Below are 15,000 nucleotides of genomic sequence, written 5' to 3' on the forward strand. Positions count from 1 at the left end.
GATAAAGAAAAGGCCTTTGGTGATATTTTAAGACGAATCGGATGCATAAATCTAATATTCAACTATTTTCTGTGTTCTCGCAGATAAAATCAGAACGTGCGTAGCCTTCAAAATAAGGTGGAAAAGAAAAGAAGAAAAAATAAAACAAGAAAACAATCGAATGTCTCTTGCTCTTTCCTTCTATGTTATCTTTACATTTCATTCAACATGAATTGAACATAAAACCTTCAAAGAATCTACTCATAAATGCAACATTTCTCCCTTATATTATCATAATTTCAAGCTGTATTTTTAGAAAGAAAAAGCTAGATCACAAGCAACTCGAGGTGTAATGCCTTCTGATTCAATTTTTGGAAAAACAAAACACACATGGGGTTTATTTTGATGGCATCACAAAAGTCACGGATGCTTCGTGAATATGGTCGATCAATTTGATCTCTTCAATTTTCAAAAAGGATGGTCAATAATGATTTTAATGGTTATATTTTCGCTGAACAATCATCAAACTAGACACCATAACACCGCCTCGAGTTGCTAACCTAACCTAGCCTTCCCCATTTTCCGAAATCATACAGAAAAAGACTTCGAAATCACTTGTTCCGAAAGCTCACATGATTCGAAGCTTCGGAACTCGACTCAGCCACGACAGCGCGTCACAGCCGGCCACGCAGCAATTCTGGGATAGCATTCGAGAGAGGCAGAGGAAGGTGTGTGTCTACGGCGGCGCTTTATAATACACGGTAGGTTTTGAGATAGATTTAGTGGCTGTGGAACGGTTTTAGTTTCCATATTTATTGGTTTGTATACTGTTGTTTTTATGGCTGTGGTATGTACATTTTTTTTTCGAAGGAAACGATGTGGTTTTCAAAATGGAAATGCAGCAGTGACGGATAACAACTGACGGAAAGGTAGTAATGAAATTAACCAAATTTATTAACTGTGGTTCATCTAAATACACTTGAATAGGCTGGAAGATCATGTTGCCAAATCGGGCAGCAGTAGATGAAATTACTCTTAATTTTCATAACTTTAAAATGAATATTCAGGTCGCTTTTCGGGAAGTTCTAATCTGGCCACTTTGGTCTGTAGGGATAACAGGGTATTGGCTTTCTTTTTAAACAAATTTGATGCATTTCTACAGGAAAGCCACAGATTTCAACGATTATGGACGTTTTCGAGGTAATTGCTGAAAACTGCGACGCGCACTCGCAGAGTTCCAAGGGGGGGGGGGGGGTAATGGATATATTGGATTTCACGATGTCACCATAAACCGGTGAATGTCGAAACGTAATACATACAATTTAAAAAAACGTCTAAAACGGTCTTTTTCTATAAGCCTAGCCAAAGTTTTTCAGACAATATGCAGTGTGAGGACGGGTGTGAGTTGGGAGATAAAACCCATATAAATCGATTGGTAAATTTAGAAAAAAAGCGTCACCAACGCTTTTCGGGACAAAACTAGATTCGTTAGATTCCTTTTGTTTTGGTTAGGTTGATTCTGGTGTTCGGATCCGTCGCAAATGGCTAGTGTCCTTTCCATACCAGAGTCGTGCCACTCTTCATATCAAGAGTATAGTGTGAAATTTTCGATTACTACAGTAATAACGGTACCATGTGTCACTTTACTGCCTAATGAAGGGAGCTTTACCCCATGCAACCACCCTCCTGGGGGGCAGCCGCCCCAACCCCCGCCCAGGAAAACAAAGAATCCTCCAATATTCATGGCAGGAGAGAGCGTCGGACACACCCGGTATTGCGCGCTCCCTTATGCCGATCGTAGATACGAGAATTGCACATTGAAGGGGGCTGTGAAAACAAAGAATCCAACACGTATTCACGGCAGGAGAGAGCGTCGGTCAGACCAGGCATCGGGCGCTCCCACATATTGGTCTTACACACACGAAGTACCTTATGCACAGTAACTAGGGTAAAATTAAGCCTTACAACATACCTATGCAGAAGAGGGGCCGGGTTGTGGGTGGTCAGTATCACTTGAGGGAGCGGGAGAAGGCGCGCCTTGAGAGGTCTGTGGGAACGGGAGCGACGGCTGGTTGCTCAGACTGAGGAGGGTATAGCCTGGCGTTGCACCCACTCTTTCACGTCTCTCCAGAGTCTTTTGATATTCTGAGGATAAATATTTTGGTAATTGATGAAGACCACGACGCACCCTCGCAGAGACGAGTTCCAAACGTGGGGGGGGTCCTTGTCTCCCTCCAAAGGGGGAACCCCCTCCTCCCCTCCAAAGGGGTGAGGGGGTCCTCGCAGAGCCTAATTTCCTAGGGGGGAGGGGGGGAAGGATGAGGGGGAGAAATCGAGTTCACGAAGTTACATGGGGGGGGGGGGGGGGATGCACGATGTCAATAGTAACCTGTAAATGTCTAAATAAAATAAATACCACTTAAACATCTACACAAATTGTAATTATATGAAAGACGAGCCTAAATTTATATCACGGCAACAATAGAAAGGCTTTATAATAAAAAATAAGAGCCAAACTTTGTCCGACGGACACCGAATGAAACACCGCTAAATTAAACAAGCGCAAAACGTAATGCGGACGAACTCGATATATGATACACATTATTTTTTTTTACATTATAATACATTTTCGTAATCATACGAACCTGAATACCGAAACATAACATTAACCAACGAACTTGTGTCAAACCGTTAATAATTTTGGTAATTTTCTATATTACCTTCGCCTCTCCGATATCGACGATTTTGGTATCGTTGGATTCCTCACTGTCCACATTGCAAATATATAGTTTTCATTGCGCGGAAACCCCCGTTAGCGACAAACTTGGCCTCGATTACAAGGGAGGGCATGGAAGGTTCCAGGGAAAATGCGGGGTTAAATAACACGGTAGAGGTTGAAGACCGCGACGCGCGTAGATAGAGGAAAATGGACACCGCCATCTTATAGAGCGGGAAAAATAGAAGGGGATAGCGTATAGTTTAAGATGCACCGGCCTTATAGTCACCGCTAAATGACGAAAATATAACGCGCGGCCGCCTTTCAAATTCAAAGTCGATGAGCTTGTTTACCTTGCGAGGAAAAACACGACACTGACCCACGAACGCATTTTTGCGTTCGCGAACTAGTCCGTGTATCATTACGCGCTTGTCAAAACGATATTTGGCTAATTATGTGTCTGCTGGTACGCATTTATACCTTTAAAGTCTTTTAGTAATGTTATTATACTTCAATTGCATATTTTTATATTTATCTATACCCTCATATCGAATCCTGCGCATCGAGTGTTTCACACTTTCTTGCGCCAGCCACAGGTTGACAGCTCACCAACCCGCTCACTTCGAGATTGAAAGCAGGTGAGAAATGTTGCGTTTCCAGTGTTGTGGTGATTCTGGTTTTTTTTAAGACCTTTACAGTGGCATCGAAGAATAATTCGACTTCAGTAACCATCCCAGTTTTATATCTGAGCCCATCAAGAGCTCCAAAGGACGAAAAAGGTGATTAAAATCGAAGCAATCCCAACAGTACAAAGAAACGAAAGTTTCACGTTTCCTTATATAAAGGTATTTGGTTTATTATTTTACGGTGTGAATGCAGCTCTGTCTTGCCGTACATACCGTGGTGGAGAGAATGTGTCCTGGGGGGTGTTGGGGGGCTTGCCCCCCATCAACCCTCCCCTCAGGCAGTGCCCGAAGGGCACGCCTAGTCACGGCAATTTATATTGATATATTAGGTTGGTTGGTTTATTGGTTAATACGTTTTTGGGGGTTGGAACGTGTGAATTCCCGTAGATTTTTTGTCGAAATGTGGGTTGGTTTCCCGTAGAGTTTTTGATTTATTTCGCGTCAGTCCGTAAACTTTCAAAGATGGCGGTTACATCCGTAGAGTTTCATTGGCCGATTTTAAGCGCTTTTTGTGCTAGTTTTATGCATTTTTGATCGTTATTCTTCTTATTTAAGCTTGTTTTACCCCATAATTTCCCTGATATACTTCATGCCCTCCCCTGCTAACGGGACTATCAAATCAAGATCGTCGATGGAGAAATGGTACTCGATCTCCTGAACGATTCATTCGCAAAAGAAACAACGCCGAAAATCGATGAAATCATAGGATTTCATGCAGAAAAACATCATTTTTTTTCGACTTAGTCTCTGCGAGGGTGCGTCGCGGTCTTCAACAATTACCGGTTATGGTAGGGTAAGTTATCGGCTCCGCATCTAGTTCGTGTGCGCTCTATCCTGCCGTGAATGTGGTGGATATTTGTTTCCTCGGCGGGGTTGGGGGGTGGCAGCCCCCACTGGGGGGGGGGGTCGCAGCCCCCTGCAATGAAATGTCATATGGATAACCATGGATATTTTCACTGTGGGTTATATTAATACGGTAATTTTCTATATTACGTCCACCGCTCCGACATCGTCGCCGCCGATATAGGGCCCAAGTTTGCCGCTAACAAGGGGTTTCCGCACAATAAAACCTACTTATTTGGATTGTGCAGAGTGAGAGGAATCTAACAATACCAAAATCGTCAAAATTACTATATTACGTCCGCTGCCCCGACCGCCGCTTCGACATCGTTGCCCCCGATATAGGGCCCAAGTTTGCGCTAACGGGGGGTTTCCGCGCAATAAAACCTACATATTTGGATTGTGCAAAGTGAGAGGAATCCAACGATACCAAAATCGTTGGTATTGGAGAGGCGAAGGTAATATAGAAAATTACCATACTTTTAACTACTAATGCGGTTATTGTAAAATTAGTCTTAAACACTTATTGTAACACGCATATTATTAATAATTATGATATATAATCCGTGCAATATGTGCAATTTGCCGGTTCTCGTTTAAAACAAATTAAAACGTACTAACCTCCAGTTGTCGCGCCTCAGTTATGAGACTTCCCCGCCGGGTAATTATAAGTAAGACACCCGCCCCAATTTCGTTATTTTCCCCCCTACCCCTTTCAATCTTCAGGGGCACGTAGGACACACACCCGCGGGAGAAATAGTTGAATAAAATTTGAAAATTTAGGAATAAATGCAAAATCCGAACGAAACATGCGCCGCGCCGGTGTCCGTTTTGCCGATATCTCGACGAAATTTCTTAACCTAACAAAACTAGGACAACATTCCCTGGGGGTATTTCGCCGTAGTTTTCAGAAATCTCGCACGACCAGTGAGGTCCCCACAATTTTGTTGAATTCCCCTGCATGTACGAACAATATTAATTAATTCCATTACACTTTCCGTGGCTGCCTTAATTAGGATTGCCCAAAATAATTTACCCCACACCCCTTATTAGCACGATGTCAAATTATTACCAAATGACAATATCAATACATTTAACACATACCGTCACAGTGCGGAGGGTACAGGCGAGCTGCGGCAAGGAGGAATTGATGGAATCTTTTGTTCTCCGCCGGGTACTTCATTTGAAAAATGGCCTTAGCCAAGTACCCGGCGAAGTGGTATGTCCTCCTGCCGAAGCGGGGCACTTTGACTTTCGCTTCCCTCCATTTCCGCTCGATGGTGTTTGTGTGCGCTTTACTTTTGGGGTCAACAAAATTATATGAATGATTCACAGTTAAATGTTGATAGCTCTTTCTCCAAACAGCTGTATGCCTTCCAACAATCACTAATGACCGTTGTCACTGGGTGGATATGCTCTTTAATTTAAGTAAAGAGAGTCACGCGTCTCCACGGCAACGAGGAAAAATTCCCTTCTCTTGCGGCATACCCCTCCAAAAACCCAGTGACCTTCTATGACACGACCTACGTTATACTTCCGTTTACCAAATTTAGATTCATCAATCTCGACAATTTCCATTGACCCACCAATTTTGTCGGATTGATTTTCAAAACTCCAGAAAATTAAAACCTCCCGGCAGAAGCTCGCCCAATCGCAAATAGTCCGGTTTTGGAAATTAAACTCGCTCCGTGCAGATGCGCAAGAAAACCTCTCAAATACAAATTTACAAATTTTAAATTCATTTCAAAATCGATCTTACTATTATCAAACCAGGTGTTCTTAAAAAGTGATTTTTTGAAATTGCATCCAACTTTTCGATTTTTTTTTTTTTGGGGGGGGGTCTTGTCGCACCTGAATGAATTTATATTATCATCGCGACGGCATTCGCCGTCGCATTTGGGACATTTCATGGGCTCCAAAATGAGGCTATGTGTACGGCAAAGATCAAGCTAGAGGGAAGGCTGGGTGCCGTACTTTTCCCAGAAGTGCCCATACCTATCATATAATAATTTTAACAAAAAAAAAGATCTATTATATAAGCAAAAACAAATTTATATTTGAAAATACATAAACATTTAATAATATAAATAATAAACATTTAAACTAACCCCATATCACACTCCGCACAAAAATCACTACATGTAGCCATGGTGGCGGCTTACAGGCAAGTGAGTACGTATGTAAGATTGGGTATTGTTCTGAATGGGAGGCAATTGATGTAACAAGGCAGTATGGTAAATTAACCACATTACACAGAATACAACATATAATGTATAAGCATAAATTGATTTGAGGAAATGTCATTATAAATAACAAAATAATGTATAAAAATAATTAGTAATCGGCAATGATTCCAGGTTGGTTGAAAGTGGTGCTCCGAAAACGTGACCTTCATAGAAAACGCAGTTATAGAAAATGGAATAACAGAAAATGAAACATATAGAAAACGAGCTTAGAGAAAATGTAAACATATACAAAACTCTGCCTGTGGAAGGCTGTTTTGGACTTGGGCTCTGCGCGCCGCGTTTTCCCCCCGTTTAACTAAATATAAGGCCTGTGCATCTTAAGATTACATTTTCCTCTATCTACGCGCGTAACGGTCTTCAGCCTCTTCCAATAAATTGGTTGCTAGGATCAACAAACTCTTTGGAGTGGTTGATAACACGTGTATAACCCTCCTTGTCGAGACCAAGATAGGCTCCCCAACCGTCACTGCAGATAACGGTACCCGGAAGGATATACTTCTTTATCAGAGGGACCAGTGTCTCCTCCGATTAGTAGAGAGGAATAAGGAAGGACTTCTTCGACTCCCTCTATGCCTCCAAACACCCAGATATTACTTAGCTCCCGTCCGCGACCGTACTTCCACTCCCCGAAGCAAGACACGTCAATCTCCACAGTGATGTCCTTCCCTCCTATGGGGTCTTGATTTGACACAGTGAGCCGTTACTTCGGAGCAGAAGCTCCTCCAGTAAATGCTCGTTCTTTCTGCCCACCCAAGATTTTCAAAGATTGTATTGTGGCTCCACTTCTTTTCCAGCCAGTGATTAATAAAGCACACAATTTCCGATGGACGGATGTGTGCGTCTTCCAGAAATGTTCCTTTGAAGTCACTAACGGAGAAGGAGCACTGCTTCCGCTGCTTAGTTTTGGCAATTTTCTGCCAACGGCTACAAAACCACAGACCTCTTAGTGTATGTAGTTGCTTCGATGGTAGTGATCTATCCTCACCGCAACCTCCTTTCCTTTTAAGATACTTTTTTGTCTTGCGAGTTAAAACATTTTGAATGACTGTTCTAGACATTGCTTATTGGTAAAAATCCTCAAAGAAACTATCTCAGATATTCTATATTCTTCCCATTTCAAAAGATTCGTATACCCATATAAATCTCTTTGCCTACGATCATAGAAACTCGTTTTTTTTTTCTTCTTTTTTGCAGATGTTTAACGAAGACGATGCCGATGCCGGGAAGGAAACAGACGGATCCATGTCCATGCAGTCTGAATCGGTTCGAGATTTGGCGGTAGAACTATATGTTAGTGTTTTTTCTTTGTTTTTAGTCCTATGCCGTCAATTACGGCCTACACGGTACCTCACGCAACAGGATACATTATGAATGTTGCCAGATGCTTTCCTCCTTATTTCGGTTATTCTCATGTAAATTCATCCTTTAGTCATCTATATCACAGTACAACCCATCATTAGATATCAAAAGCCATCTTGGATATCACATTCCAAATTATTACATACTAGTTAAAAAGATTACCAGTAAAGCAAAACCAGCTGTCAACTGTGACCATTCCAATTACATCATAGGTTAGAGCTTAGTAACTTGTCTCGCTTAAATTCGTATTGGGTCACTCGACACCCTAATTGCCAAAGGAAAAGAAGGCACTAGTTAGCATCGAGATTTTGTATTTGAGTAAATATCCCATAGAGGAAAGTTTGTTTTTAGAGATTATCCCCTGTCCTGTTATATTAATAACATTTCTCAGATATATGAATTAAAGATGGTGGAATCTAAAAGGATAATGTAGATTAGGTGAAGTTAAAAAGTTGTAAAATATTTTTGTATCAAATTTGGGTCAGTTACTATAGGACAGCTGGGGGTTCTTCTCTTATCCTTCACCCTCCCCCCCATCCAGCTTATCGTTCTCCCCCATCCATCCTTCTCCCTTTCACCTATCTTATCCTCCCCCGAAAGCCACCTGTCTCCCTCTGCCCATAATCCACCCTTCTCCCTTCTCTCCCCTTCCCTTCCATCTTATGCTCCCCATCCAGCCTTGTCTTCCCGTCCACCCCTCATACCTCCCCCTCACCGTTATCTTTGAATACCAGTTTTTTCTCCCACATCATAGAAAATTGTCACGGAATACTACGCTGAAGATAGGGAGTCCACCGCAGCGTTGCCATGGAGCCAGGCTGCGTTCACTCTGATGGCCATCATATTTGCAGCGGTCTTTGTCCCTCTTTTTAAAATCACAGCTTCTATTTTCCTGGCTGCTGCCTTCCGGGCTACTTCGTTTCTCATATTTAGTGAGTGTTTAATTGATACTTTGTTTTGAGTACCTTTTTTTAAGAATTGATTTCTTGTTTTCCAACTTTTAGTTTTATTTTTTCACCCACTTATGTTCAGAGTGTAAGTGCAGAATAATTTAATAAGGGTCCAAGAACTGTGATTATTTCATTTATAACTGATGTGGAATTTCATATATATCATGCATGTCACATGAACTAGTGTGTGTGTTTATATATATATATATATATATATATATATATATATATATATATATATATATATATATATATATATATATGCAGCTAGTCTTTTGTTGCGTTGGTAAGTTTTTGTAACAATTTTTCTTCCAAGATCACTGCACTTTATGGAACTCATTGTCGTAGTGCCAGCACCTGGGCGTCATAAATGTGTGTATCCCTCGGTGCATATTTTCCAGGTCATCTTTCACACGCATGACGTTAAGATTATACTATGATGCATGCAGTTAGTGATTTCAGCGGATATATTCCTGGATCCGTTTTTAAGCAGTCTATTTTTAGAATTGTAAGGTTATTTCGAAATAGTGTCTGGAGTGCCAAGCCCTTGCCGTTTCCTCAGTTTTATTGAGGTATGTACAATGTTTTTAAACTCATTCGTGAAGGCTGTATCTTAGAGTGGATATGAATAACCATTTATTTGTATAGCATCAGGAGCGATACGAGTGATAAATACAACGCAATGAAATCTTAATTTGCATCTTTAAATCAACAATTATTGCAAGTCTATATGGTCTTTTACGGATTTAAGCCTTAGGAGCTGGTATCCTACAGCTCAAGTTATAGAATTTGCCTATAGTTATAGCGAATTGCTTACAAAGCCCATACATTATAGTTTATTAATGAAACATTATTTTTTTTGCTAGCATAAGAGATTTAACACACGCACCGTAGATGGTATGAAATACGTCACTCCATAGATATTTTAGTTTTTGTTTACACATACGAAACTTGGGGTAAAAGTTAGATGCGGTAGATTAGCCTGTTCTTTTTTCGCCGTGACTCTGACCCCAGCATGATGCAAGTACCGAGTTGACGAAGAGGAACCGCCTTAGCTTAATTCCGGAACCTTTAAGAGTACAAAGCCAGCACTCCTCCGCAGAGCTATTCCATCTCTATCATCACAAGTAATGCAGACGATTTTTTCCTGAAGCAATTATAGCAAGTCTTTGCGCTGTGGAGTTCAGCTCTCTGACCGGGACAAGTTCTTGGTGCGTGTGAGCGTGTGTGTGCGTGTGCGTGTAAATCAGTCCCTTTATCATTTTCTTCTCCCAGGGTTTCTTTGAGGGGGCTGTGTGTAAATGAGGTGATTTGAATTTTTTTAGTGTGCGACCGCCATCCTCGACGTCAGATGATATGATGAGAAAACATATTTTCAGGGTTTTTATTACATCCTGGTTGATCTGTAGATGTATATCGTAGCCGATCATTACAACTCCCTTTCTCCCTCCCCCCCCTCTCACTCCTCTCCCTCTCCCCCTCAGGTCCGGCAGCCATGGCGAAGATCGTGGGCAGCGAAGGATACCTCTATTACGCGCAGATCCTCGTGAGACACTACGTAGGATTCGGTCCCTTCTTCACCCTCTTCACGAATCCTTTAGATGCGATTCCGAAGCTCCTGAATCTCTAAGGATGGAAGGATGGAAGGACTGAAATAGAAGGATAAGAAGGAACGAGAAAGAGAGAGAGGAAGAGGGAGGAAAGAAAAGGAAGAAGGGGGGTAAGGATAAGGAAGAGGATGAAGTGTTTAGGAGAAATTGTTTTTTTTAATTTGCTATTTTGTTATTGTTTCATTTTTATCACCCGTTCACTTGATTTTGTTCTTTTTCCAGTTTTTTTGTTTTCTTTCCTCTTTAACATATATATTTTTAAAAATGAATATTTCTTTTGCTTTTCTTTATTACGTTATTTCTCTAACGTTATTTTCATTCTCTTCGCATAACTATATTTATTTTCTGCAATTATTTACGCCATTTAAATCTCATTTTCAAATTATTTCGTTTCATTTTCTCTGCACTTGCATATTCTTTTAATTTTTTTGCTTTGCGTCATAATTTTTGTAATTTTTGTTTTGTTCTTTGTTTTTTATTCTTGTTTAGTTGTTCCTTCTTTCTCCTTATTTATTTATTTTAAGCTTTTGTAGTATACACCTTCCGCTACCTTGTATTTTTTTTGTTTGTTTAATCAGTTTCCATTTTTTTTATAGTCTCTCTTTCCATGTGTTATAGTATATGTACAGATAACTTTATTTATAAAGTGATATCCCAGGCATGTTCGTTTATTACCCTTTCATAATGATTAAAGATAGATAATTTGATATATAATTGTGAATATAAGAAATCGATTATTATGACCTTGTAAATGAAATGATAGACGGTAAATGATGAAACTAATTGATCAAGATAAACAAAAATGGAAAGTAGACATGATTTACAAATCTATTTCAAATGTATAAATTGATTTTTTTCTTGCACTCGTATATTGAATTCTTCTATCTCTGAATATCTATTGAAATTAACAGTGGACAAACATGCACCATTCCGGTTTTCATAAGTACATGTGAATAAAGATTGAGTAAAATCTTGAATTAAAAGACTTACTCAATCGCTATTCGCAATAGATAAATATGCTCTTTAAAATTCAGTTCTTTATTAGCTGTAGTAATTCCCGCCATCGTTACTACCATTACGGATGCGATGATGGAGCCTAGACTTCGGATTACTAAATCTGTAACTTGTTTATCTTATCTAAATAACGTCTTCACTTAACTTTTGCAAATCTATTACTTGTATTGCAATTTTGTGCGAGTTCTTACATCATGACCTACAGAATCATTGATCAGTAACTCCAATCTCCAATTGACGCCGAAGTCATAGCTCTATCGTCGCATTCGGATAATTTGCAGTAATATTGATATCCCTAGTACAGGTTGTCGCAAAAGACCTGTAGTATATGTTGCCAAGATACATTTATGATTCAAGCAATACTTTTCATTTCAACTCTCGGTTCAGGCTACTGTTTAAGTAAACGACTCAGTCCCTTGGCGAGCAATGATGCACGATAATCAGAATGATATAAACGGACTCAGGTGTGATGTAGGCCGTAAACATTACTATATTTCTGCTGCAGTTGGTAATTTATAAAGAGGACTATGGGTGATAAAGCACTTGCACTCACGGCTACCCGCTTTTCCGTAGCAGCATTTCTGCCGTTCTCTATACATCAGATCAAGAGAAAACGGATATGAATAATAAAATTGGACCATACACTATTATAAACGGATGAATATTAGCTTAGTTACAGTGCGGAGGATCAAAGTCTGTTACTTTCTTATTTATTGCACTGCATACAATATACAATAAATACATTACTAAGCCAATAATACAACATTCAAGAACATAAAATGTACTCGCATCTCTATAGAAATTGTATTAAATGTACAACTTAAAAAAAATGCGACATTGAACCTGTAAACATGATTTATTTAAAACGTAAACGACTATTTATAGAATGTTGTTGGGCTAAAGGTTTAAAGTCACCTATGGGACTGTGGCTCTGCCTTTGATGGTGCCTTGCTAGAAGACCAGGTGAAGTGACATGAAATTTCCTCCGCCACATCATATCAGTTCATAGCAGGATGGGTTCAGCAATATCCATGTTTGAGTTAAACATGGGAAATTATCTCGGTTTTAAACATTTTTTTCTATCAAAACGTCTGTAGGTATGCAAAACAAAAATGACCTTTCGGAACAAATCGTAGTGACGTCACCATCAGTCGGCCGTCTTTTGTTTCCGTAGAATTCCAGCCCTGATTGCACTTAGGAAGAAAGGTGTTCAATCTCTTTGTTGCCCACATATAAAAAAGAACCTGGCTTACCTCTGTTCATGGCTCCATATTTCTTTTTTTTTTTGTTTATAAATCGCTTGCCAAAAGTTGTCCACACAAGCGGGCGTGACGGTAGACGGTAGACGGGCGGGTACGAAGAAAGATCACATCACGGGCGGACAAACTACTCGTTTTCTCGCCTGCAAAGTCATCTTTACCCGCCGATCGTGCCTTAAGTTGGCTCATTTTTTATAAACCTTTCCATTTCCCTTATATTTTGGAAAGGATAGTTCTCAGATTCTTTAGATTCCAACATTGTTATAACTGAAAATTTAAAATGGATTCACTGGCCTAGAAAAAATAATAACCAAATATATCTTTATAACCCATGTCACACCATCGAAGAATGCCCATGACAGTTGATGTCCATTCACGTCACTGAGGAAGGGACGTTCCTGCGGGTGGCGTCCATTCATGTTAATAATGGGTATTAGCGACCCCGGGGTTAGACAATATTCGTGCTACTGAATACATTTTTTAGAACAATGTTGAATGTACCTCATAGCAAAATATGGATTATGTAACCAATGGAATAAAAAACGAAATGATTGCTGGGAACTTGCTTACGGAATAGTCAACTTTGATATTTGTAATGCATGCTAGTCTTAGAGGTTTAACTTGCAAGGATGAATTCGGATTCATATAAATTAACCCAAAATCATGTTATCCCCATTTACTCAACGACACTGCAGACTTAAAAAAAAATAGTACTGATGTATGTCTTATTTATTTATGAAGTAAATAATTTAAGCCTCTTAATTTGAATATTTTTGTAGTTTATGATCGGATTTATTAAGACAGTAACCACGATTTCCCATATTACCACCAGTTCACGTTTGCTTTTTACCTTCAACTTGTTTCTAAGGAAGGATCTCCCCCATCTGCAGTCTTGGCATTTAAGAAGAAGAGTTGGCATACTTCAGACACCAGCCCTGTCTTGAAATTTGCATATATATGGAAAATCTGATAGAGGAGAAATATAAATAACGCCGACCCCACGTCAGAAGGCGGTTCTGATTTGCGTACAATGTTCCCCCGAAGATGAATCTCTGCGCGTAACGGATTAATTAATATGCATAATGAGACGGGGGAGGAAAAGTCTCGGATATTTCGCATAGCCGAGTTGAAGGCTTGAATGTGAGCATGTTCGTTAAGTTTGCTTGCTTTGAATAAATGATTAAACATTCTCCGTAAACACTTGTATCGGTTAAAGGTGATGTTACATGACGTGGTGCTCTCCTGTGCAACTTCCTGGTCGCTTAATACATCGAAATACAGCATTTCACTTTTGTATTATATATATTGAGGAAAGACGCTACGTAGGAATTATATAAATACTTATAAAACTATTTGCTTCTGCCAGGATTTGTATAAATGTAAAAGTAATATATATATTCATTTTCTTTGTGTACTTCGGGGATAAAGTTAACTATACTTGTATCTATTAAATTCCTTCTGCTTCTGTAGGGAATTCTTATTGTTGGAAACTTGTATAAACCAATATGAATCATTTGGGCTGAAGCACCCCTGGACATTGGCAATCCAGACATCTCATAACCCCTTAATCATACGCACTGTTCTTACTTAATGGAAAATGGACATGCAAAAACATTGTTTCGAAACCTTTTAGCTCAATAATATTGGCTCGTTTTTGTAAACTGAATTGCATAAGAAGATATGCATATTGTAAATTATTATTACTGCGAATTACCATACGAGTATCTGTATTCCATTTATTATTTACCAACTAAAAATATATTTGTAGATTCATCGATATATCGTGTTAATTTACGTTATTTTAAGTTATATATGTATAACTGAGAATGAAAGGGAGATTAGAATGCTTAAGTGTACGTGCGTGAGTAGGTGAACCCGTCTTGCCTGGTGATACATTATTTATTGATTTATTGGAAAAAAAAAAAAACTGCCGCACCAAATTCTAAGACCATTGAACGGCCAATTGAAAACATTACCGGGTGTTTCGCCCCCTAATTTCACCCTATCGTAAAACATCTTTGTTGATAAGGCAATGTTTATGGATTCTCAGGAAAAAAAAGTCAGACGTTGTAGAACGCCGTAGATAGTGAAAAGGGCATAAAGAGAAGAAGCAAACGGAGTACGAAGGCCGTTCAAGGACTGACCCCAAGCCAGACTTTCATTCTCTCGACACGGCTCTCACATGATGTGGACTAAAGAAGGGGACGAAAAAAGGAAGAAAATACCATGCTAAATCAGTTGAGGGCCGAAGCCTCCTAGCCCCCCCCCCCCCCCCCACGCACATGACGACAACGAACAAGGGATTAAGGGAGGGGAGGGGAGGGGAGGTGCTAAATTATGA

The 15,000-nt window shown here is 39.7% G+C and overlaps 1 protein-coding gene across 1 annotated transcript; it reads left to right on the plus strand.

Moving 5' to 3' along the window:
* The first annotated feature begins 582 nt into the window (after positions 1 to 582).
* Positions 583 to 11,044, plus strand: LOC113817057 (uncharacterized). Its single transcript, XM_027369058.2, has 4 exons — positions 583 to 740; positions 7,662 to 7,757; positions 8,581 to 8,758; positions 10,261 to 11,044. The coding sequence occupies exons 2-4, from the start codon at positions 7,662 to 7,664 to the stop codon at positions 10,404 to 10,406; spliced, it is 420 nt and encodes a 139-aa protein (XP_027224859.1). The 5' UTR covers positions 583 to 740; the 3' UTR covers positions 10,407 to 11,044.
* The last annotated feature ends 3,956 nt before the right edge of the window (positions 11,045 to 15,000 follow it).

This window comes from Penaeus vannamei, chromosome 41 (assembly GCF_042767895.1).
Source record: "Penaeus vannamei isolate JL-2024 chromosome 41, ASM4276789v1, whole genome shotgun sequence".
NCBI classification, from domain to species: Eukaryota; Metazoa; Arthropoda; class Malacostraca; order Decapoda; family Penaeidae; genus Penaeus; species Penaeus vannamei.

Excerpts from the sequence above, each read along its gene's own strand:
- LOC113817057 (XM_027369058.2), top strand. The coding sequence starts at position 7,662 with ATGTTTAACGAAGACGATGCCGATGCCGGGAAGGAAACAGACGGATCC. Across the intron at positions 7,758-8,580 it reads ATTTGGCGGTAGAACTATAT|AAAATTGTCACGGAATACTA; the intron begins GTTAGTGTTTTT and ends CCCACATCATAG. Across the intron at positions 8,759-10,260 it reads TACTTCGTTTCTCATATTTA|GTCCGGCAGCCATGGCGAAG; the intron begins GTGAGTGTTTAA and ends TCTCCCCCTCAG.